At 44.7% G+C, this 25,461-nt stretch overlaps 1 protein-coding gene across 3 annotated transcripts in view; it reads left to right on the top strand.

Annotated features, from left to right (window-relative positions):
- CDK5RAP2 (CDK5 regulatory subunit associated protein 2) overlaps positions 1-23,535 on the top strand; it is a 197,756-nt gene extending 174,221 nt beyond the window's left edge. For all 3 annotated transcript variants that reach the window (XM_075579451.1, XM_075579450.1, XM_075579452.1), the window contains 5 exons: positions 7,358-7,587; positions 8,222-8,362; positions 14,506-14,644; positions 16,774-16,820; positions 23,083-23,535. In XM_075579451.1, coding sequence (XP_075435566.1) covers positions 7,358-7,587; positions 8,222-8,362; positions 14,506-14,644; positions 16,774-16,820; positions 23,083-23,109 — 584 coding nt within the window. In that variant the 3' untranslated portion in view covers positions 23,110-23,535. The remainder of the gene's footprint in view (positions 1-7,357; positions 7,588-8,221; positions 8,363-14,505; positions 14,645-16,773; positions 16,821-23,082) is intronic.
- The last annotated feature ends 1,926 nt before the right edge of the window (positions 23,536-25,461 follow it).

Raw genomic sequence — 25,461 nt, 5'->3', positions numbered from 1 at the left:
CTTCCCCACTATAATTTGTGAGGAAAGCAAAGTCAAATTTCTCATTTCTCCCTTTTTTCTTTTCTTTAGGTCTAAGTAGATCCTCGCGATTAATACCCTCCACTCTCCTTATATCGTTGTCCAACTTCTCTTCCCTATATTCCTTCTCCATAAATCTTTTTTTGAGATACTCTGCCTGTTCACGATACGTGGTATTGTCACTGCAGTTCCTTTTTAGCCTAGTAAACTGTCCAGGGGGTACACCATCCATCCACCTGGGCAGGTGACAACTTGATCTTAATATATAGTTGTTTTTGTCAGTTTCTTTAAAATAGGTTTTTGTTTTAATCCTATTCTCATCAATAAAGATAACAAGGTCTAAAAAATTTACACTTGTTTGGCTAGAACTGCTCGTGAATTTTAGATTATTCTCATTCACATCTAGAGATGCCAGAAACCCTTCCAAGGATTCCTGACCCCCCCTCCATATCAGGAACACATCATCGATGAAACGGCGCCAGAGGACAAGATTCTCCCCCAGAATGCCCCCCGGCCAGATCTTATCCTCCCAAACGGCCATAAATAGGTTCGCATAACTGGGGGCGAATCTTGTCCCCATCGCCGTTCCACATTTTTGGAGATAGTATTCTTCTCCGTACCAAAAGAAGTTATGATTTAAAATAAATCTATTGCTGTCTATAATAAAACCAATCTGAGTCTCAGTGAGGTCCTTGTCCCTAGATAGTACCTGTTTGATCGCTCTACACCCTTTTTCATGTTCTATTACTGTGTAGAGCGATGTTACATCGCAGGTAGACATAATAAAATGTTCTTCCCATCTTACTTTATTTAAGGTATTAATGATGTCTGTTGTGTCCTTCAGGTATGCCTTCTGCTGCACTACATATTTCTGAAGGAATGTATCTATGTACAGTGACAGATTAGCCGTAAGCGAGTCAATCCCCGAGACTATAGGTCTGCCTGGGGGATTGACTACACTTTTGTGGACCTTAGGTAGATGGTAAAAGATAGGTAATCTAGATCTGTCACTGTACATAAACTGATACTCATTATCGGCTAATCTGTCACTGTACATAGATACATTCCTTCAGAAATACAGCTAAACCCCGTTATAACGCGGGTCTCGGGGTCCACCCCGAGACCACCGCGTTACTAACGGGGTCGCGGAAAAAAAAAATGGCCGCCGCGCTTTAGCGCATATTCATCCCGCGGGACAGGAGATGGGAGCGGGCATGTCCCTCCGCTCCCCGCTTCCCCCTGTCACCGCGGGACAGCCCGCGGGGCAGGAGATGGGAGCGGGGATGTCCCTCCGGTCCCCGCTTCCCCCTGTCACCGCGGGACAGGCCGCGGGGCAGGAGATGGGAGCGGGGATGTCCCTCCGGTCCCCGCTTCCCCCTGTCACCGCGGGCCTCCATGATGCAGTGGCTATGTCGTGCACTTTTAAAACAACTGCGCATGCTCAGTATTAGTAAGTCAGACATTTCGCACATGAAGCAGTTCCGGTCTGCACCAGCTGTATGAGCCATGTGTCCGGTGAGAGCAGGGATCTGACACGCTGTTCCTGTACCGCTGCTCTGTGCTGAGCCTTGTTGATCATCTCCTACCCCCTGTGTGCCGAACTATAGTCTGCACCATGCCTCCCACCATCCTGCACCACAATGCTGCGGGTAATGCCAACCACTGTGTGTGTTTGTCTCAAACAGTGTGGAGTGATTGTGTATGCAGTGCCATGTGTCGTTTTGTCTGTTATTGTGTCGTGTGTTCTGCTGTTAAATCATGCAGTGCTATGTGCATGTATGGTTGTGTATTGTCTTTGCGTCTTGCAGTCTTGTGACTGTGGCATGTTGTCATTGCATCATGCAGTATCCTGTTGTGCTTTTTATAATTGTCAGCAATTAACAAATGTCTTCTGATCAGGGTGCTATTTATGCTGGAAATAACAAACTGCCTTAAGTACAGTAGTGAGTGACATTTAAACCATGTGGCAATCATATTGAATGACTGGTGTGGGCTGTCCATGTTGTGTAACCCCACTTTGAGGTGGTAGCCAAACAATTTCAGATTGTGACCACATTCCCTATAATACTTAATTTTCAGTGCAGTGAGGCACTCTGATTGTTATATCCTGTTCGTGTTATTTTGTACATTAGTACAGCAATACAATTACAGATTACCTGATAGCTGTGCAACATCTGAGTGTCATGTGCCCTGGACCTTTGTAACTACAAACTGGTCTGCAATTCTCTGATATGACAGGCTGCCACACACACTTCCACATCACAATTCTGCCTGTGTGTTCAGTATTCTTGTTTGAACAGACACTAAAGCATAAGGTAACCCTACAAAGGCAGAATAAATCAATACAGTAAAAACTGCTATAGATGAATACGTGGACGTTTGCTATACAGTGTAGGTGTAAACATTAATTGGGAGCCATTTACAGGTGTGAGAGAAAATGAATCAAAGCCTGTTACAGGCGTATGAATGAATAAAGTTGCTGGATGCCTGCAATAGGTGTATAAACAAATTATTGAAAGGGAGTGTGCTATAGATGTAGGAATAACTATAAATGGGAGTTTGCTATTCAGTAAATGGGAACTGCTAGAATTGTATGAATCAATTTTAGCCTGCTGTGTGTGTGTGAGTGTGTGAGGGTCTGTGAGTGTGTGTAAGTGTGTGTGAGTGTGTGCAGTGTGAGCAATGAGCAGTGTGTGTGCAGTGAGTGTGTGCAGTGTGTGCAGTGTGTGCAGTGTGCAAAAAAAAAAAAAATTTTTTTTTTTTTTTTTAAAAACGGGAGCCACGGGAAAACCGCGTTATAACCGAATCGCGGTATAGCGAGGCGCGTTATAACGGGGTTTAGCTGTATGTAGTGCAGCAGAAGGCATACCTGAAGGACACAACAGACATCATTAATACCTTAAATAAAGTAAGATGGGAAGAACATTTTATTATGTCTACCTGCGATGTAACATCGCTCTACACAGTAATAGAACATGAAAAAGGGTGTAGAGCGATCAAACAGGTACTATCTAGGGACAAGGACCTCACTGAGACTCAGATTGGTTTTATTATAGACAGCATTAGATTTATTTTAAATCATAACTTCTTTTGGTACGGAGAAGAATACTATCTCCAAAAATGTGGAACGGCGATGGGGACAAGATTCGCCCCCAGTTATGCGAACCTATTTATGGCCGTTTGGGAGGATGATAAGATCTGGCCGGGGGGCATTCTGGGGGAGAATCTTGTCCTCTGGCGCCGTTTCATCGATGATGTGTTCCTGATATGGAGGGGGGGTCAGGAATCCTTGGAAGGGTTTCTGGCATCTCTAGATGTGAATGAGAATAATCTAAAATTCACGAGCAGTTCTAGCCAAACAAGTGTAAATTTTTTAGACCTTGTTATCTTTATTGATGAGAATAGGATTAAAACAAAAACCTATTTTAAAGAAACTGACAAAAACAACTATATATTAAGATCAAGTTGTCACCTGCCCAGGTGGATGGATGGTGTACCCCCTGGACAGTTTACTAGGCTAAAAAGGAACTGCAGTGACAATACCACGTATCGTGAACAGGCAGAGTATCTCAAAAAAAGATTTATGGAGAAGGAATATAGGGAAGAGAAGTTGGACAACGATATAAGGAGAGTGGAGGGTATTAATCGCGAGGATCTACTTAGACCTAAAGAAAAGAAAAAAGGGAGAAATGAGAAATTTGACTTTGCTTTCCTCACAAATTATAGTGGGGAAGCGAAAGTCATAAGGAACATTATTAACAAGCACTGGGACATTCTCAGAAATGACCCGATTCTGGGTGAGGCCATTCCTGAGAAACCGAACATTATCTTCAGAAAGGCAAACAACCTCAAAAACAGATTGGCCCCAAGTGCATTGAAGAAAAAAAGTGACACAAATCCTGATAGCTGGCTTCAAACGGGAAAAGGTTTTTTTGGCTGCAACAAATGCAGGGCATGCGAATTCAAATCAGATAAAAGAAACGAGTTCTGTTCAAATGTGACAAAAGAAGTTTTCCAGATAGAATCATGTTTGACATGCAGGACAGACCACGTAATCTATGTCCTGGAGTGCCCATGCGGGTTGCAGTACGTGGGGAAAACAGAAAGACCAGTCAGAACAAGGGTACTAGAACACCTTAGCAGCATTAACAGGCAGTTAGTCACTCATAGTGTTCCTAATCATTTCTCAGAAAAACATCAGGGGGATCCCAAGGGACTAACGTACATGCCAATAGAATTCGTTAAACAACACTGGCGTGGAGGAGATAGGAATACAGAGCTTATCAAAAGAGAGTCCTTTTGGATACACAAATTGAGATCACTCCATCCCAGAGGATTAAACATGGAGATAGATGTGGCCCCCTTCCTGAAATAAAAAGCCTCTCTAAAATAAAATCCTTGCATTAATTTTAGTGGTTTTATATGTTTTTTTTTATATATATTTTTTTTTTTTATATTTTTTTTTTTTTATATGTTTTTAAGGACTGTCTCTTTCCTTATATTGTCATTGTTTACACTGCCATAATCGTATACGTTATTATAGCATTTGTGATTGTCACATGTATTCTAATATGGATTCCTTTCCTCTCTATTCATCTCCGCCCTCCATAGGTTAATCAGGAACCTCCGTTTCCATATGCGTCGTTTATAGGTTTAGACTTTGTTAGTATATTATATATTCCTTTTTGAGTGTCATGTAAGAGGAGTCTGTCCATAAGGTCTAGTTCAGAATAGATTAAAGTCTTTTTGGAAATATTATATAAAAACTAATAGTACCTAACATGAATTTTAGTGATGTACATGCTGCTACTGCACTGTCCCTTTAACTAAGAACCATGCTGGAGCATGGTTTTAGGGATGTATTCACATCCTCATTACTCAATTTACCTACTTTACTGAACTTTATTATAATGAATTGTATTTTTATAGTATTTTTATAGATTCTTTATAGATCTTTTATTAAGCTTATTTTTTAGCCCATACATTTTTGCCACTTTTTGTTTATTCGTTTTTCTCCCCCCACTACCTACAGCCTAAATTTACTTATTAATTAATCAAAAGGATTATCAATTGACTGGAGAGGTATTTCAAATCTCCCCACTCTGACCCCGTTTTTTAGCATGAATTTGTGAATACATCTAACCATGTCTATAGACTTTATACCAGTACTGCAGAGGTTAATTAAACTAGCAATTGTATAGGGTTTATAAAGCAACACTGGAAGGGGGGGGTCCATACTCCTGACGAAGCCAGCCATTCCATTGGCGAAACGCGTAGAGTGGACCCGCCCAGGAGGTGAGAGGATTGGTGCCCGCGAACTGCCAATCAACCGCCGAACCGGAAGTGACGCGACGGAGCTGATCGTGCAGACCGGAAGTGACGCGACGCACCGGAGAGACCGCAGCTGGAGATCCCCACACTGCCTGGGTGTAGCAGGGAGCCTGCGGAGGAGAACTATCCAGGATATCGGCGGTGCGGTGAGCTGAGGCAACCATCCCTACCCTCCCATCACTTATATAGTGAAAAACGCTTATTTTGCTTTTAAATATTGTGAGTGCACATTTTATATCCTTTCATAAAGTTTTTTGTATACCATTGATCTGCACCATGGAGGTCTGTTTTTATCTTTCCATGTACACCTGCTAATGATACCCCAGTTCCAGCCACCTCCTGTGTTTACTCAGAGGGACCCACCAGATTCTACTGATCACGCCACTATACATATCCTACCTACATCCTGTGAGTAGGCAGCACTTAGAGGCCAAGCATCACAATCATCTCACACCTGTACATTCCAGTCTGCACTTAGTGTGTTTTCTTGTTGTGTTTTCTCCCACATGCTCCCCCTGGGTTGAGAAAATAATAGAACTAGTCATAAAAACATGATATATAAGTAACTTAAGGCATACATCCAGATATTAGCCCCACCAAAAAAGCCGGCACTCCAAAGGTGAGCACCAGCGTATAGGTGCATGTCCCATAGATAATTGAATAAAAATACGATACCGTTTTTACACGAGATCAGGCAATAGCATTCAAATTGTGAAGGTATAAAAATTGTACTATAAGGCAAAACAAGGCACAATATACCGACGTTTCGGTCCCCAAAACGGGACCTTTCTCAGGGTAGTGCAGTGAAGGTAGACCCAGTGAAACATATATACCCCTAATATATATATTGTTATGGTGGGTAAAAAAAGTGACAAAAACCCTCCACAGTAAAGCATATAGCAAATGGAAATATTACTGTACAGTATGCTCATTTGCATGTCTTAGACAGGTCTACAATCCCGCCTTTCACCATAATCACCCAGCATACGGTGCTTCCACTGCAGCAAGGGATTCTAGGAAATGACATGCAAATGAGCAGACAGTGCCACTTTTTGCTTCAAAACCATTTTTAACATGGTTCCCTATGTCTGTGGGTGGGTTTGCTGGCTATGCATCTTAACCCTGGCTGTGCTCAAAGCTGTGACCATGCAGCAAGCTTAAGCCTATAGGAAACCATGTTAAAAAAAACATTTTTTTTTTTAATAATTAAATAAGTGGCAAAGAACATCCAAAAAGCTATAAAGAATATCAAAACTGGAGAGAGATCTAGATCTTTCATATGTAAACTATCCTGGAGGAATATGCCGACCCTGCCTACTGTATATCCTATTCCATCCCCTGAATATCATTTCATTTTTCATTTTTGTGTTCTCTTTTTTTTCACATATCTTTTGAGAGCTGCGCTCCTGTTCTAATTTGTAATACAATGTATAGGAACCTAAAAGTGACACTAACTCAATGGGCTCATTTGCATGTCACTACCCAAAAATCCTTGTCTGCAGTTTAACTGCTGGATGACGTTCAATGCATGCAGGCACACTTATGGGTACTGCATCTTTAAAATCAAAGATCTTTTTATACATAATAAATTACTTCTGACATGTGTTTGTGTAGTGTATCTCAGAGCAAGGACGGAGTGAAAAACCATGACAATACAGTAACTGTTTTGTTCTCTAGTTTTGCCCTGAACAATGTGTTTAATGCATGCAAGATTAGCCCAAAATTGAAGTAATCATGGTCGCTAAGCCCCTTCCACTGTGGGACATCCCAGGAATTCAGAGCCTTATTAGAGAATCTCAGGATAAGATGGTTTCTCTAACTTAGGTCTCTGAAGTCGGAAGGGAAAACCGTTTTGGGCTTACTGGTGGGGTCAGAAAGTGAACATTAACAGCAGAGGTTGCCATGTGAACACTCTACTCCAGGCTTTGGGCCTAATAAAGCTCAAAATCTGCTTAAACGGGTATCACACTTAGAGGTCATTTTTTTTAATCACAAGTTCTCAAATTAGCCTTTCAGGATGAAGAAGATGTTTACAGTGACAATTCAGCTGACAGTTCATCTTCTACCCCTTCCCGGCTGGTTCCTGGGCACCGAATGTGGGCCGATAAGCGTGGCCGTCATGTCCTGGGTTTAGTCGAAGATTACAGCGCTCTACGCAAGCAGATCGTGGAAGGAAGGAGTATTTTAAGTGACTTGGTAGCCAACCTTGAGCACGGTGTCAAGACTTCAAGTTTCAAGGTACATTTTTAGGACGTGACCCAACCAGCTCAGTGATAATGTCACTGCCTCTGCAGTGGGTGAGCCTGGCTTGGTTGCCTTTGTGATTTTGGGCAAATCACTCAAATTCCCTGTGCCTCAGACAACAAAATTAGATTGTAAGCTCTACGGGGCAAGGGTTCATTGTGCCAGTGAAATTCTATGTACAGCGCTGTGCACACTGTCGGCACTATATAAGAAAGAAAAATTATAAAAATGGCAGTGGCATGTTTAATGTAGGGAATTAATCCCTTAAAAAATGAATTGAATTCCAGGTAACCTGTACTTTGGAAACTTTTTTTTTACATATTTGATCTGCTTTCTTTAGTGAGAAGACCGTGTGAGTTTAAGCATTTCCATGTTCATTTTTATTTCTCACTTTTGTTCTCGTAAATAGACAAATGTATTAAGTTTTCACACTTTATGCAGTAAAATAGCAATGGGGAGGAGTGTTCAAAAACATATGGATGAAAACTAAGTACATATCAAGTATGTGTGTAAATAAAATACAGTAACAAGAGTGATATCTATTATAAATGTGCTGTATGTGCTCTATGTACTGTATCTATAAACAGCCTTTTCAGTAACCTATAATAATCTTTCCTTATCCTTTAAGATCCCGGATGATTTTGGAAACTTGTTTTACGAGAAGGTTAACAGAACTCAGCAATCGCTGGAGGAAGCGAACCGCTTGATGAAACTGCTGTGGAGGGTGTCCTTGCCTGTTCATATTCAAGGATCATACCGCATCAATCAGGTGTGTGCAAAGAAAGCAAAACTGTTGCTAACACCAGCTGAAAAATCAATTACGAAGCCCAATATTTCGCATTTCCAACCAGCTAACATTGATGTCCATAGGGGGCAAAAAAGATGTGTGTATGTATGTGTGTGTGTGTATATACGTGTGTATATATATAATATATATTTATATTGTGTGTGTATATATGTATGTGTGTGTGTGTATATGTATATATAGCTGAGAGACCCGGCGTTGCAAGGGATGTAATGTTCCCGCTCCTCTCTCCTCCCCCCTCTCTCTGTTTGTCGCCCATTCACATCAATCCAGTCCCCCCCCCCTCCCTCCTTTACAGCTCTGTTTGTCCCCCTTTACAGCTTCATGCAGTGTGTGTGCGTCAGTCATTGTGTGTGCGTCAGTCAGTCACTGTGTGCGCGCGCGTCAGTGAGTCTGACGCAGAAACACAAACACACACACACAGACTGACGACGCACACACACACACAGTCAGTGTGTGCGTGTGTGTGCCTCAGTCAGTGTGTCAGTGTGTGCGTGTGCGCCTCAGTCAGTGTGTGCGTGCGTGTGCGCGGCAGTCAGTGTGTGCGTGCGCGTCAGTCAGTGTGTGCGTGCGTGCGGCAGTCAGTCAGTGTGTGTGTGTGCGTTCGTCAGTCAGTCAGTGTGTGTGTGTGTGTGTGTGTGTGTCAGTGTGTGTGTGTGTGCGACAGTCAGTGTGTGCGTGTGTGTGCCTCAGTCAGTGTGTGCGTGCGTGTGCCTCAGTCAGTGTGTGCGTGCGTGTGCGCGGCAGTCAGTGTGTGCGTGCGCGTCAGTCAGTGTGTGTGTGCGTGCGTCAGTCAGTCACTGTGTGTGTGTGTGCACGTAAGTCAGTGTGTGTGTGTGGGTGTGTGTGGGTGTGCGCGCGTCAGTTAGTCAGTGTGTGTGTGTGTCAATGTGTGTGTCAGTGTGTGTGTGTGTCAGTGTGTGTGTCAGTGTGTGTGTCGGTGTGTGTGTGTGCGGCAGTCAGTGTGTGCGTGTACGTCAGTCAGTGTGCGTGCGTGCGTCAGTCAGTCTGTGTGTGTGTTTGTGCGTGCGTCAGTGTGTGTGTGTGCGTGCGTCAGTGTGTGTGTGTGCGTGCGTCAGTCAGGGTGTGTGCGTGCGTCAGTCAGGGGTGTGTGCTTACGTCAGTTAGGGGGGTGTGTGCGTGCGTCAGTCATGGGGTGTGTGCGTGGCAGGCAGGCGGTGTGTGTGTGTGTGTGCACGTCAGTCACTCTGTGTGTGTGTGTGTGTGTGTGTGTGTGTGTGTGCGCGTCAGTAAGGGGTTGTGTGTGTGCGCGTGGCAGTCAGTCAGTGCTTGTGTGTGCGTCAGTCAGTGTGTGTGTGTGTGTGCGTCAGTCAGTATGTGTGTCTCAGGTGTGTGCGTTAGTCAGGGTGTGTGTACGCGCGTCAGTCAATGTGTGCGCGCGCGCCATTCAGTGTGTGTCAGTGTGTGTGTGTGTGTGTGTACCTCCTTGCGCCACCCGGTGCTCCCAGCCGCGGGGGGGAGGGTTGTGTAGGGGGGGGGAGGTTAACTACTTGCTGGCGCTCCCGGCGGTAATACGGGGCCTCGATGAGAAGAGCGGAGTGGGCAGGCGGCGGCGTGTGAGAGGTGGTGGGAGTTTTGCTGGCGGCGTGTCGAGAGGTGAGGTGGAGGAGGCTTGGCGCCGGGGAGGCTGAGGTTTGCGGTGAGGGGGAGTTTGCGGTGAGGGGGGGCGGGGGGTTTGCGGTGAGGGGAGGCTGGGGTTTGCGGTGAGGCGGGGCGGGGGGTTTGCGGTGAGGGGAGGCTGGGAGATTGCGGTGAGGGGGGGCGGGGAGTTTGCGGTGGGGGGGGCACAGGGGTGTGTGTGAGACACTGTTAGAGCACACCAGCCAATGAGAGGTGTGAAGGGCAGGGGTAGGGATGAAGGGCAGGCGTGGGGGGGTGGGGGGTTAGGGGGGTTGAAGGACAGGGGTAGGGGGGTGAAGGGCAGGGGTAGGGGTGAAGGGCAGGGGTAGGGGTGAAGGGCAGGGGTAGGGGGGTTGAAGGGCAGGGGTGGGGGGGGTGAAGGGCAGGGGTAGGGGGGGTGAAGGGCAGGGGTAGGGGGGGTGAAGGGCAGGGGTAGGGGGGGGTGAAGGGCAGGGATAGGGGGGGTGAAGGGCAGGGGTGGGAGGGGGTGAAGGGCAGGGGTAGGGGTGAAAGTGAGGCACAAATTGTTGGCAGGAGTAAAATGTCCCTCTCCACACACACACACACACACCGAGGTAGCGCCGGGGAGGGGAGGGAAGAGACAGAGGGAGTGTGTGTGTGTGTGTGTGTGTGTGTGTGTGTGTGTGTGTGTGTGTGTGTGTGTGTGTGTGTGACACCTTTGGCCCGTCACTCCGCCTCAGGCCAATGAGAGGTGTGCGGGGGGCGGGCGGGCCAAGGGACAAATCTCATTGGCCTGAGGCAGAGTGACGGGCCCAAGGGCCAATGCGATTGCCGCTACAGACAGGGGAGACACATACGACGGTTTCAGAAATATATAGATAGATATATGTATGTATGTATATATATATGTATATGTATGTATATGTATATATATATACATATATATATGTATATATATATTTATATGTGTATATATATATATATATATGTATATATATATTTGTATGTATATATATATTTGTATGTATATAGGTGAAGGAGTGAAGGAGTGTATATATATATATATATAATCAAAAAATAAATAGATGATACCGTTCTGTGGCTAACGAAATGCTTTTATTTGTGCGAGCTTTCGAGATACACTGATCTCTTCCTCCGGCGATGTTACAATGAATGAAGCAAAAGGTATACTTAAAAACAGTGTCTCTTGGAATGTTATCTGTGCTCGGCTAACACGGTACTGATACCTCTACATATATATGCATCTTAACCCTGGCTGTGCTCAAAGCTGTGACCATGCAGCAAGCTTAAGCCTATAGGGAAACCATGTTGAATGGTTTTGAAGCAAAAAGTGTGTGCTTGTTTGCATGTCATTTCCCAGAATCCATTGCTGCAGTGGAAGTGCTGTGTGCTGGGTGATAATGGTGAAAGGCGGGGTTGCAGACCTGTCTAAGACATGCAAATGAACATCTTCTTAATATATAAAATCGAAAGGTTGGTTCTAGCTGCGGTGAATCTGATTGGTCCTCAGCCTCTGGCCAATCAGATTGGTGGCTCTATGAAGTCACCCGGCTCGATGACGTCACCCAACTCTCCCTCTCTCCCTTCCTCCCTCCGCCCCACCGGCTCCCGGACGGAGGGGAAGCGCGGCACGGCCCTCCTGCCCAACGCTCACTTCCCTCCCTCCCCGGCTGGGGGGACAGGCAGTGGGCAGGCAGCCTCCGGAAGGACCCCCTTCCTCCTGCAGATGCCGACAGGCGGGGGGTGGTATTCAGTCAGGAGAGAGGGGGGGGGGGAATTAGTCAGGAGAGAGGGGGGGTTAGTCAGGAGAGAGGAGAGGAAGGGAGTCAGGAGAGAGGGGGGAGAGAGGGAGTCAGGAGAGAGGGGGGGGAGAGAGGGAGTCAGGAGAGAGGGGGGGAGAGAGGGAGTCAGGAGAGAGGGGGAGGAGAGGGAGTCAGGAGAGAGGGGGGGGGGAGAGAGGGAGTCAGGGGAGAGAGGGGGGCGGGGAGGGAGTCAGGAGAGAACGGGGGGAAGCCTGAACAGCTTTGAAGAGGGGGGGAAGGGAGTTGAGAGGGAGGATGGGGGAGGCAGAACATTACATCACGGGCAACGCCGGGTATATCAGCTATCAGCTAGTAATATATAAAATCGAAAGGTTGGTACTAGCTGCGGTGAATCTGATTGGTCCTCAGCCTCTGGCCAATCAGATTGGTGGCTCTATGACGTCACCCGGCTCTATGACGTCACCCAACTCCCTCTCCCTCCCCCCCCACGGCTCCCGGAGGGGAAGCGTGGTGCGGCCCTCCTGCCCCAGCCGCCAACGCTCACTTCCCTTCCTCCCCGGAGGGGGGACAGGCAGTGGGCAGGCAGCCTCCGGAAGGACCCCCTTCCTCCTGCAGCTGCCCCCGGTAAGATGGCGGCGCACAGCGGACAGGCGGGGGGTGGTATTCAGTCAGGAGAGAGGGGGGGAGTTAGTCAGGAGAGAGGGGGGGAGTTAGTCAGGAGAGAGGGGGGGGAGTTAGTCAGGAGAGAAGGGGGGGAGTTAGTCAGGAGAGAGGGGGTGGAGTTAGTCAGGAGAGAGGGGGGGAGAGGGAGTCAGGAGAGAGGGGGGGAGGGAGTCAGGAGAGAAGGGAGGGAAGCCTGAACAGCTGTGAAGAGGGGGGGAAGGGAGTTGAGAGGGAGGATGGGGGAGGCAGAACATTACATCACGGGCAACGCCGGGTTTATCAGCTAGTACAGTAATATTTACAGTTGCTTTATGCTTTACTGTGGAGGGTTTTTGTCACTTTTTTAACCCACCATAACCTTAATAATAGTGGTATATACATATATATATATATATATATATATGCATATATACATACAGGCAGTCCTCGGTTATCCAACACAGTGCGTTACTCAAAATGGCGTTGTAAAGCGAAACACATTTTCCCATAGGAACACTGTTTAAATGAAAGGTTCCATTTTTAACACTAAAATACACCAAATATTTTATGCAGGCAATAAGATATGCAGCACACACAAATTATATAGTGTTTTTACTGTATTATATATATAATATAATAAATAATATATAGTATAATATAATATTATATAGTATAATATTATATATATATACGCTCTTATGACGCTGTGCAACGTTGTTTGTGAATGTGTATATTTATACACACACATACACAACGTTGCAAAGCGTCGTAAGAGCGTTGGATAAGCCATTTTGGCGTTGTAAAAATGAATATAGGTATGCATTGCATAGCGTTGGATAAACCATTCGTTGTAAAGCGAAGCGTTGTAAAACGAGGGTGTGTGTGTGTGTGTGTGTGTGTGTGTGTGTGTGTGTGTGTGTGTGTGTGTGTGTGTGTGTGTGTGTGTGTGTGTGTGTGTGTGTGTGTGTGTGTGTGTGTGTGTGTGTGTGTGTGTGTGTGTGTGTGTGTGTGTAGCAAGCTTAAGCCTATAGGGAACTATGTTAAAAATGGTTTTGAAGCAAAAGGTGACACTGTGTTCCCATTTGCATGTCATTTCCCAGAATCCCTTGTGGAAGTGCTGGGTGATAATGGTGAAAGGCAGGGTTGCAGACCCGTCTAAGACATGCAAATGAGCATACAGGAATATTTCCATTTGCTATATGCTTTGCTGTGGAGGGTTTGTGTCACTTTTTTTAACCCACCATAACTTAACTAAGTATGGTAAACCCCATCTTCATTGCTTCATTGCATAGCCAGTTAACCAACCCCACACTGATGAGACCCGTTACGGTTGAAACTGCTGTCTGTGGTGGGTTTTCTGGCTATGCATCTTAACCCTGACTGTGCTTAAAGCTGTGACCATGCAGCAAACTTAAGCCTATAGTGAACCATGTTAAAAATGGTTTTGAAGCAAAAGTTGATATGTATATGTATAAATATATGTATATGTATAAAAACCGGGAAGCATTGGCTTAAGGGTTCCATGTAGTAATGGATTTAAGACACAAGGTGGCACTGTGTCTCATTTGCATGTCATTTCCCAGAATCCATTGCTGCAGTGGAAGCATTGTATGCTAGGTGATAATGGCAAAAAACAGGGTTGCAGACCTGTCTAAGACATGTAAATGTGCTCACAAGTAATATTTTTATACACACACACACGTCATGTTTAAAGCCACAAAACATGACATCTTATGGGGGCTTAAAAAAGCAGTTCTGTAGTATTGCATAATAGTGACTTTTTTTAATTCAGCTCAATACTATTTTTAATGACTATAGTAGAGTAGGTCATGTAAACATGTCCCTGCCATTAGTACACTCTGGCCCTAGGATGCACTGACCTGTTTAAATGCCCGGAAACACATTTAACACAGCATGTTGCCACTTTGGAGGAAGCATTTGTTCGAGATTGCGTATGGAGACACAACCATTATTGTGCGTGGAACTGTATTTGCCGTCTGTATCCTTTAGCAGCAAGTATTTCTGTAACCTTGTTCAGCAGTGTCGGTGCTAAAAGAACAAATTGTTATCTCCACCCAGGATGAAGAAATGAAAATGGAAATTGCGCGACTTGGAAAGAAACTTTTTGAGCAGGAGAAGAAGTTCTCTGGGACGATGAAACGCCTCTGCTCTGAAAACCAGATGAAGGAAAACATAGAGCGAGTTATCCTGGAGCAATGTTTGTACAGCTTTTTGTTTCCTCATTTATAGAGGACGAGGAGTTATTAATTACACTGCGATGGTGCCGATCAGGACACTATCACACGGAAGCTGCCATTTGAAGCCAGTGGGAGTCTCGATGACAGTTCTCTGATCGGAACTATCACACTATAATTAGTAACCTCTTTCGTCCCTTATTCAACATGCTGTGAGGCCGCAGGAGAAGACTAGTCCTATTTATTTGAATGGAGCTGAGCGCTTCCCCAGCACTGGGAAGCCGCCTCATGGCACGTTGAATATTTAGGGTCTAAACATTTAAAAGTGTCATTAAAAATGGTATAGGAAAGCGTTGGGGATATGTTACGATGAGCATTATGACATTAAGTTGATAATCAAGTCAATTTCACGTTGGGTTTCTTTGGGTCAATGTGCTCTGCTGTTAGAGGAGATGATGTAGTGAGCGGTTAGGGGGAGCAGTTTGGATAATTTAGGGTAGATTATTTTGGAGCAGTTGGCAAAGGAGTTATGGATAACGGTTATAGGATCAGTTAGAAGGAGCGGTTATAGGATCAGGTAGAGACAGCGGTCAGTGAAGGAGTTATAGCGAGCAGTTATAGGAGCCGTTAGGGAAGGAGTTATAGGGAGCGGTTATCGGATCAGTTAGAGGGAGCGGTTAAATAAGTTAATAATAACTTAATAACTATTTCATATAGCACTTTTCTCCCAATGGAACACAAGCGTTTCACACTTGCAGTATAGTGCGCGGTATGTAGCACATCCGATAGTTAGACACAGCTGGGGGGAACGGTTGTAGGAGGAGTTATAGGAAGCAGTTATAGGATCAATTAGGGGAGGAGTTATTGCAGGGCCCGGCCTTAGGACATTGCGAGCTTCGGCACATTTTTGACACACTTGTAAATAAGCGTTTTGAGAGGATGCCCAAAGTGCCAAACTAATTCATATACAGAGCATAATTGTATTGTATGTCTTTATTTATAAGGCGCCATTAATGTACATAGCGCTTCACAGTAGTAATACATGTGGTAATCAAATAAATAACAGATAATATAAATAAGAGATCATGGGAATAAGTGCTTCAGACATAAACGTAACATTAAGGAAGAGGAGTCCCTGCCCGAGGAGCTTACAGTCTAATTATAATGTCATAATGTCTGGAAAGCTTCATACAGTATGAATTCTATATATACAGCATTAATTGTAACACACACCTTTAGTAAGAGGGAGAAACATAGATGAAAATGTTATTCTAATTGTTAGAAGTTAAATTATTGTAATACATTTTTTTATATAACCCCAACAATATTAGCAGCTTTTTCTATGAATAAACACACAGATAATGTCAAATACACTGAATTTAGAAATATTGAATTACATATGCATTAATCTTGGATGCAAATATAAGGAAAAATTATTCCCTACCCCCAAGAGTTTACAATCTAATGGGATGATTGGCGACCTACATTAGCAATAAACCGTGTATGTAAACGAGGGAGGGGTACTTATTGGTGTCCCGTGCTAAAGGAGCCTTTCCAGCAGAGCCTTGGCGGTTGGAAGGGAGTGTGTTTTGATGAACATGGATTTCAAGAAAGGAAAGGCAGTGAGTGATGATAAAAATTACAATAGATAATGTGATTTATAATAGGTTTCAGGGTATATGTGTTTTACGGTGTGAAATTCCACATTCCTAGGATTCTTTCATCTATCAAATGCTGCTTGTAATGCAACTGTAATTGTCTAAAAACCTGTAATTTTGAATGCAGTGCGTGGCCTTGAAATACTAATGGAATTGAAGAGCATATTTGGAGTTCACTTTGACATGTAATTTTCAGATTTTAGGCAAAAATGAGTCATGACTTATTCAAAGCTTTGGTACATTTACAATTCTCTTCTGAGGAGACTTTTGAGCTTTCGTTCCCTTTTTTAATACAACTGGATGTATGGGAAGACGCGCAGAAACATGCATTGCAGGTTAATAAAGGGTTATCTCGTCCACCCTGGCAGCTAACCCTATAGTTGCACAAAACCAAAAGATACCAGACCCCTTTTGTTCCCTTTGGGACTCCCGGCCTTTCTTCTGTTTATCTCTACTTCCAAATGCAGGTTTTAATATTCTTTTTCCCCGTGCAGTGGCTTTGACTCATGAAGTTTTAAAGAAGGCTAGAGGAAATCTAGAGGTAAGTTAATAGAAAATGACACACTGCTTATTAACGTCTGAATTGCATTTTAAATGGGATGTAAAATAGGTGTTCTACAAAACATCATAATTATGTTTTATTTAGAAAAATAGGCTTTTTCTGACATTGTTGTCTTGGTGCCCTGCAGGGATTGGGCTTCAGGGTACAAACTTTAATTAAGTGAAATAATCTTTTATTACCAAAGCTTTGTAATAATGTATTTCTGTCACAATCACATGGAACATGTTAAAGCAGCAAATCTGCTTTCCTTTTTCTTTATTTTTTTGTAGTTCCAGGAATGAAGCAGGGGGTCTTCAGAGCTGAACTGTGTTAATTTCGGCTCCGGGACCCCCTGCTTCCCAAGATACTTACCTCCGTAGGCAGTGCCGGTAGAAAATCTGGTTGGGTTATTGGAATGTATTGTATGACTTTATTTATATAGCGCAATAAATGTACATAGCGCTTCACAGTAGTAATACATGTGGTAATCAAATAAATAACAGATAATATAAATAACAGATCATGGGAATAAGTGCTTTATTTATTTATAAAATATTTTACCAGGAAGTAATACATTGAGAGTTACCGCTCGTTTTCAAGTATGTCCTGGGCACAGAGTTATGATGACAAATACATGTTTACAAATACAGTTACATAAATGAGCAGGGTATACATTATATACAAGACATTGCGTGCATAGTTAAAGATAATATATATTATGGGCGTATGAAACAGTTACAGACCAGATTAAAATGTGTGACAGCCTTAGATTTGAAAGAACTTAAACTGGTTGTAGATGTAAGAGACTCTGGTAGGTTGTTCCAGTTTTGGGGTGCACGGTAAGAGAAGGAGGAACGGCCGGATACTTTGTTGAGCCTTGGGACCATGAACAGTCTTTTGGAGTCTGATCTCAGGTGATAAGTGCTGCATGTGGTAGGGGTGAGGAGCTTGTTCAGGGAGCTGGGTAGCTTGCCCATAAAGAATTTGAAGGCAAGACAGGAAAGGTGAACTTTGCGCCTAGACTCTAGTGATGACCAATCTAGTTCTTTGAGCATTTCGCAGTGATGTGTGTTGTAGTTGCATTGGAGAACAAAACGACAAATTGAATTGTAGAGGGTGTCAAGTTTGCTAAGGTAGGATTGAGTTGCCGAGCCATATACTATGTCTCCATAGTCAATAATTGGCATTAGCATCTGCTGTGCGATACGTTTTCTGACCAGGAGACGTAGGGAGGATTTGTTCCTGTAAAGTATCCCTAGTTTGGCATAGGTCTCGGTTGTAAGGGTATCAATGTGCATCCCGAATGTTAAATGGGAGTCAAACCATAAGCCCAGGTATTTAAAACTAGTGACAGGAGTTAGGGTGGTGTTAGCGTTGGTTCTAATGTGGAGCTCAGTCGCTGGAAGCTTTAAAAATGTAGTCTTGGTCCCAAATACCATTGTTACAGTCTTGTCAGTGTTTAAAAACAGTTTGTTTTGGGAAATCCAGTTTTCGAGTCTCAAAATGTCAGACTGAAGTATTTGTTGAAGGTCAGAGAGGCTATGGCTGTGTGCATATAGGATTGTGTCATCTGCATACATGTGTATTGAGGCTTCCTGACAAGCTGTGGGGAGATCATTGATGAACACTGAGAAGAGTAGGGGCCCCAGAACCGAGCCTTGCGGGGCACCGCAGGTGATATCCAGGGGGTTGGGAGTTAGAGCCAGAGATGGACACATGTTGGGATCTTCCTGATAGGTAGGACTGAAACCAGTTTAAAGCATGTTTCCCTATTCCAGAGCTCTGGAGTTTAAGCAGGATAGCATGATCAACAGTATCAAAAGCCTTTGCAAAATCTAGGAATACTGCACCAGTGAGTTGACCCCGTTCCATTCCACACTGGATTTCATTGCAAACTTTTAGCAGGGTAGTTACGGTAGAGTGTTTGGGGCGAAAGCCAGATTGGATTTGGCTAGGGAAATTTGTCTTGTTATAGTAATCGCTTAATTGGGAGTGGACACATTTTTCCATGACTTTGGATAGGATTGAGAGAAGTGAGATTGGCCTGTAGTTTGAGACAGTGTTTGTGTCCCCACTTTTGAAGATTGGGACAACTCTGGCAGCTTTCCAGGTTTTAGGGATATGGCCTGCACACAGGGTAGAGTTGACTATGGAAGCAATTGATTTGGCAATTGCTGGGGCACCAAGTCTTAGGAACCTAGATTGTAGTAAGTCAGGTCCACATTGGCTGCTTAGTTTTAATTTGAGAAGCGCTTGTGTAATCTCCTCTTCGGATACTGGGCCAAATTGAAAATTGCGGGCAGTGTTTGGAGGGGGTGGTGCTATAGGGGTACTCCCAGGATGAGATTCAGGTTTGTGGTTTGGGCTGCGTTTTGCTAATAAGTTAGTAGCACACCCCACAAAGTAATCATTGAATGCATTTGCAATGTCGGTGGGGTTTGTCAGAGTAATATCGCCCTTAGTGATGTTACTTGGCTGTTGATGGTTAGAAGGCTGGAATACACTACCGACACACTTTATTGAAGTGTGGTCGGTACCGCAAGCCGGGAAATCTCCCGGCTTGCTAGTGGCCGCCCCTCGGCGTGCCGCGCGTCATAGACGCGCGGTCACGCGTCATCGGGAGCGTGCGCCCGCTGCACGCGTGTCCAGGGGCTCCCCGAGGGAGCCCTGGTGTCCCGCGATCGCGGGACAGCGGCAGGGGGTTCCGGGGGACCCGGCGGACCCGGCAGCGGTAGGGAGAGCGCCCCGATCGGAGGGCGCTCTTCCGCTGCTTCGGCGTGCGCCCGTCACACTCGGGCGCGCGCCAGGCTACTGCTGCGGCACAGAACGGGCAAATGCTCGAATAAACTGTGCCGCAGCAGTATGTTGTTGATAACCTTCCAGAAGTTAGCTGAGTTTGATGTATTCTGGAGGTGATTGTCAGAGTAATATTGTGCTTTTGCATGCCTTGTTTGACTTGTGCACATGTTCCGCAGGCATCTGTAGTGATTGAGATCCTTGGTAGTGCCAGTTACTTTGTGGCTTTTCCACAAGGCATCCCAGAACTGGTAGAGTGTTATAAGGTCAGCTGTAACCCATGGAAGGTGGGCACCCCGTACCCTTATTTTGCGTAGTGGAGCATGGGTATCAGAGTTTTAAGAACTCGGATTGGAAATAGTCGAGCGCATAATCAGGGTAAGGAATTAAATCGATTCTGTGCCAAGGGCAGTTGGTAAGGTCAGCCAGAAACTGTTGTGGGTTAAAGTTTCTGAACGTTCTAGTGAGAACTTAAAGGCTTGATTGGGGCAGTTTAATTTTCCTTACACAGTACACTATTGCATGGTCACTGAAAATGTCAGGAAGAATGCCAGAGGATTGGATTCTGCTGGGATTTGAGGAGAGAATCCAGTCAAGCAAGGAATGGTTGTGCGATTTCAGGTTTGTCCGTATGGGTTGGGAAATGAGTTGCGATAGGTTAAGCGATTTAATTTGTGTGTGGATTTTGTGGTTTTTAGGGTCAAGCCAATTGAAGTTGAAATCCCCAAGAACTAGCAGCTCACTCTTCTCATTCAGAGAGGAAATGGAGCCAAGAAAATGGGTGATATCAGTCAGAGATTGTAGAGGGGCTTTAGGGGGACGGTAGATGCCAGCTAGCAAGATGGGCTTAGAAAAGGGGAGGCAGATTCTGCCAACTAGGATTTCAAAAGAGGTTGGGCTTGGGGGGCAATTTAACAGTGTAAATTGTAAGGTGTCTGCAATATAAAATAACACCCCTCCTCCTCTCTTTGACCTATCTCTCCTAGAAATGGAGTATCCCTGAATGGCGATATTTGCATCAGGGGTTTTAGGGGTTAGCCATGTTTCTGTCAGAACGATGGCTTTGGGTTTATGCACAAGGCACCATGCCCTTAGTTCATCCAGTTTGGGCAGTAGACTCCGGATATTTATATGGGCGACAGATAGCCCTTTTTGGAATTTGAAGCGGGTATTCTCAGGGGTATGGGACAGAGTTGAAGTGGGAGGGCCTGGGTTAGATTCAATATCACCTGCTAAAGAGAGTAATAGTATGAGTAGAAATTTGAGTAGTTGTTTGCAAGTTGTTACTTTATGATGTTTGCCATTTGAGTGTGCAGTGGTTGGTGTGCTGGTTTTCAGGGTTCTCCACCAGCATTCAGTAGATAGTGCAAGGCTTTTGAGTAATCCAGGGTGTATGGTGATGTTGGGCGTGGGCCAGGAGGGAGGCGTTTGTAGTGGATAGAGAGAATAACATTTCAATGAGGCCATGAGACATAAAAGTAACATTAAGGAAGAGGAGTCCCTGCCCCCAGGAGCTTAGTCTAATTGGTAGGTAGGGAGAACGTACAGAGACAGTAGGAGGGAGTTCTGGTAAGTGTGTCTGCAGGGGGCCAAGCTTTATGTATCATGTGTCCAGGATTATCCACAGTGCTATTCATATGCTTCTTTAAGCAGGTGTGTCTTAAGTTGGGTCTTAAAGGTGGATAGAGAGGGTGCTAGTCGGGTACTGAGGGGAAGGGCATTCCAGAGGTGTGGGGCAGTCAGTGAGAAAGGTTTAAGGCGGGAGAGGGCTTTAGATACAAAGGGGTAGAAAGAAGACATCCTTGAGAAGAAGGCAAGGGTCTGGATGGTGCATAACGAGAAATTAGGGCTGAGATGTAAGGAGGGGCAGAAGATGTAAAGCTTTAAAAGTGAGGAGAAGAATGGAGTGTGAGATGCGGGATTTGATCGGAAGCCAGGAGAGGGATTTCATGAGGAGAGATGCTGAGACAGATCTAGGAAAGAGTAGCGTGTGAATGGCGTCTTAAATGTCCCGCGGGCCAATAGGAAGCTGTGACGTCATCCATCGTGGCTTCCTATTGGCCCGGGTGACCCAGACATTTAAACCTGCGCAGCTGCTACCGGCACCCCCTACATAGGTATCTCGGGAAGCGGGGGGTGCCTGGGACTGAAATCAACGCAGGTCATCTCCTGAGACCCCCTACTTTCCAGCTCAGGGGCAGAAAATTGTATTTGTGGAGCATCTGCTCCTTGAAAAGGCTCGTCTATTTGGAGAGCGTTTCACACATTGGAAGTCGCCCTCCCCAGTTTGTGAAGTCCGTGAGGTTATACATGAAGCTGAGCTGGCTGCATCCAATGTAAGACTCCTACCAGGAGGTTAGACTGCGCAGGATGTACGCTTCATGTAGGAAGGGACCAAGGGGAGTATCTCAGTGGTAATGTCACGGACTATAGTGTGAAAAATGAATAAACTTTTGTCATTTTTTTTATTGTCTTGTCATAATTTGAAATTTGAAATGCGTAGTAACTGATCGATTTTGTAGGCCGGAAATACTAATAATCTTTTATTTATTTTGTGACAAAGGCCTAGAGTTGCTAAATCGCGCATATTAGGGCCAATGGGACATAAAGGCAGGAACATCCAAATCATTAAAAATGCTCTTTCTTTAAAAAAATATTTCTACTTTCGTAACTAATATGTTTTTTTTAAGTTATAATAAATATGCAAGTAAAAAAAAGAAAATAAAGAAGGAGCGGCTCAGTTAGTAAAGACACTGACTGGCACGGAGTGTGAAGCAGGGGAACCTGGTTCAATTCCCGCTGTTGGCTCCTTGTGACCTTGGGCAAGTCACTTTATCTCCCTGTGCCTCAGGCACCAAAAACAGAGTGTAAACTCCACGGGGCAGGGACCTGTGCCTGCAAAATGTCTCCCTAAATGCCAGGAAGATGCAATGTAAATAAATGATCTGTAGCAGATACCTCCAGCACTGGGGAGTAAACGCAGCCTGAAATGAGAACTTCATATGAAATTCCTCTTTTTTAAACAACCCCTCCTGCTGCTGCCTGTCCTAGGCGGGGCTAGCAATGACATCACAGGCGGTGACAGACAGCGAGAGACACAGAACCCTGAACATGGCGGCACACGGAGGGAACCATGACGTCCATTACTTGGGATTATTTACCTTGATTGCTTTATTGATATTTAGTAATTTCCTAACACAGGGGTTCTCAACTTCAGTCGTCAAGACCCCCAACAGGTCAAGTTTTAAAGATATCCCTGCTTCAGCACAGGTGTTCAACTCAGCCACTGATTGAGCCACCTGTGCTCTCACAGGGATATCCTGAAAACCTGACCCGTTGGGGGTCTTGAGGACTGGAGTGGGGAGCCCCTCTCCCAGTATATAAAAATACATTGATATTGGAATACTGTGTATTTGTGTTTGTTTTTTCATACTGTTATAATATGTATTTGTTTCTTTATTTTTAGATGCAGCCCTATGAAAACCATCAATAAGAGGATGGGGCCAAATAAAATCAACAAAATTACGCTCACAGCGATACATCGGCGACTTTATTTTAATGCAGTGTTTTCCTTGTTAATATTTTTATATTGATATTATTATTTTACAACGTAACATCTTTTAGAAGTCTTACAAGAGCTAAAATGCTCAATTAAGTTAAAACAAAGTGACAGTATTTTAACATGGATTTTCAGTATGGTTTATTGAGCTTTTGAAGACATTTCTTGTTTGTCCCTATTCAATCCAAATGTAAAGTATTATAATTTTACAACATAAAAATTGTTTGTTTATATGTACAGTTGTGAGACAGATATCCTGTGTTTGTTGAGACATGCATCAAAAGTTAGTGTTAAAGAAGAAATGTTTAAACACAGTGAATTAGTTAAAGTATGCAAATTAAATCATGCATTTTGAAAGCAGCATTTTGTGATTATTTATTTCCCCCCCCCAATACTTTTTCTCTGTTACCATTACCCACCCTCGTATATGCACCAGGAGCATGCTCTGCATCCAGCAATCCTACTTTGTTTCAGCCAAAGGAATAGAAGTCGTCCTTTGCCAATGTATCACTTCCAGTAGGTATATGTACATAAACTCCAGGCGAGGAACAAACAGCCTCTCCGTTCTTTCCCCAAAACTCACATTTGTTGGAGTTTGGGGAAAAAAATCAGTTGCTATTTAAACAAACAAAAAAAAACATCCTAATGAATAAATACTTGAAAATTTCAGGGGGAGAAAAACGGAAGAAAATCTGAAAATAAGAGTATTTGTGCATAAAATGTGAGGTGGCAGCAGCTCTAAAATTACAGAGGGTAGTATTAACCCCTTTATGCTAGCGCTAGAACAAGAGGTCATGCTCTGAAGCTGGAGGATGGAAGTACATTACTGAAAGAGTAGTGTATCCATGGAGCACTTCCAACGGAGGTGGGAGAGTATAATACAGTAAGAGAGTTTAAAAACCAATATCCTGGGAAGTAGAATAATGACCAAACCATAAGCCAATCCCAAGACCAGTCTCTGGGAACAAAGTAGCCCACCCCCAAGGATAGTGCGCATGTCAGCCCGAAAAGAGCCTTCAAACCTGGCGACACCTACAGGACCGTGTGTATAGGACATAGGATGTATTTGTATTCAACTAGACTCAACCCACCATTTTACTTTCTGCCATGTGGTTCTTACCTGCCTTTCTATTCTGCGTTTCTATGGTCTTCTCTGTCCTGTGGTGAGGGAGCAGGACATACTGTAGTAACTGCACATGGGAGCATCTCTGTCCTGTGGTGAGGGAGCAGGACATACTGTAGTAACTGCACACGGGAGCATCTCTGTCCTGTGGTGAGGGAACATGACACATACTGTAGTAACTGCACACGGGAGCTTGATCCGCTGCCATTGCGAGGTTTGATTTTGTCCAGCTCCTCTGCCGCAGAATAATTTAGTAAAGTTAGTAATAACCTGCGCACTGGGTGGATGAGTCTGATTAGAGGGGACAGGAGCTCTGATTCAAGACTACGCTGCTCCATCTACACTGGGGAAGAAAGGAGCAGTGGTAACCGAGGAACAACTCCTATTCCTCCTACTGTCCCCATACACTGTCCTCTGTCCCGCCGTGTCTGTCACTGCTAGGGTTGCCAGGTGGCTTCCCCAAAAATACTGGACACAATTGTGAATGGTTAAGATGCTCCATGCGGTTTCCTCCTCCTTTGCCCCACCCTCAGGCTCCTGACACCTAGTGATTGGCTGCAATACCCAGCAGCAGCCAATCAGGATGGAGGAAGCTTCCCAGCCCCATAGTAAAAGTCCTGCTCTCTCCCTTCTCAGTGAAATCCCGTGACTCCCCTCACCCCCAAGCCGGTCAGGTCACTATGTCCAGAGAGGTAATACCGATATACGCATACATGTCCAGTATTACCTCTCATTTTTTTTACTGGACAGTGTCCAAATACAGGACAGTTCTGTTCAATACTGGACACCTGGCAACCCTAGTCACACCCCTCCTTTTATATCACCCCTCAAGCCCCCCTACCAGTGGGCCCCTGAATGTGCCAATGTCCCTTCATGTCAAACCCCCCACCCCCACCGCTTGCCATAGCTCTCTCCATGTGGGTCACAGCCCCCTAAAATCTCCAACCGCTGTTCTCCATGGCTCCAGCTCCCCTCGCCCATGGCTTTCACATCCCACCCATGCCCCTCCCCCCCTGACAATGGCACCCGCATAGATATCACAGGGTACATTCCAGCATCTGGCTGTACATATTACACACCAGAGGTGGCTGCATGAACATGCTTTAAGATCCCTTGGAAATGGAAAATGATTAAACCTTCACTCACTGGGGGAAATATTTTTC

This window comes from Ascaphus truei, chromosome 21 (assembly GCF_040206685.1).
Source record: "Ascaphus truei isolate aAscTru1 chromosome 21, aAscTru1.hap1, whole genome shotgun sequence".
Classification (NCBI taxonomy): Eukaryota; Metazoa; Chordata; class Amphibia; order Anura; family Ascaphidae; genus Ascaphus; species Ascaphus truei.
This window is presented reverse-complemented; position numbering and strand designations above follow the sequence as displayed.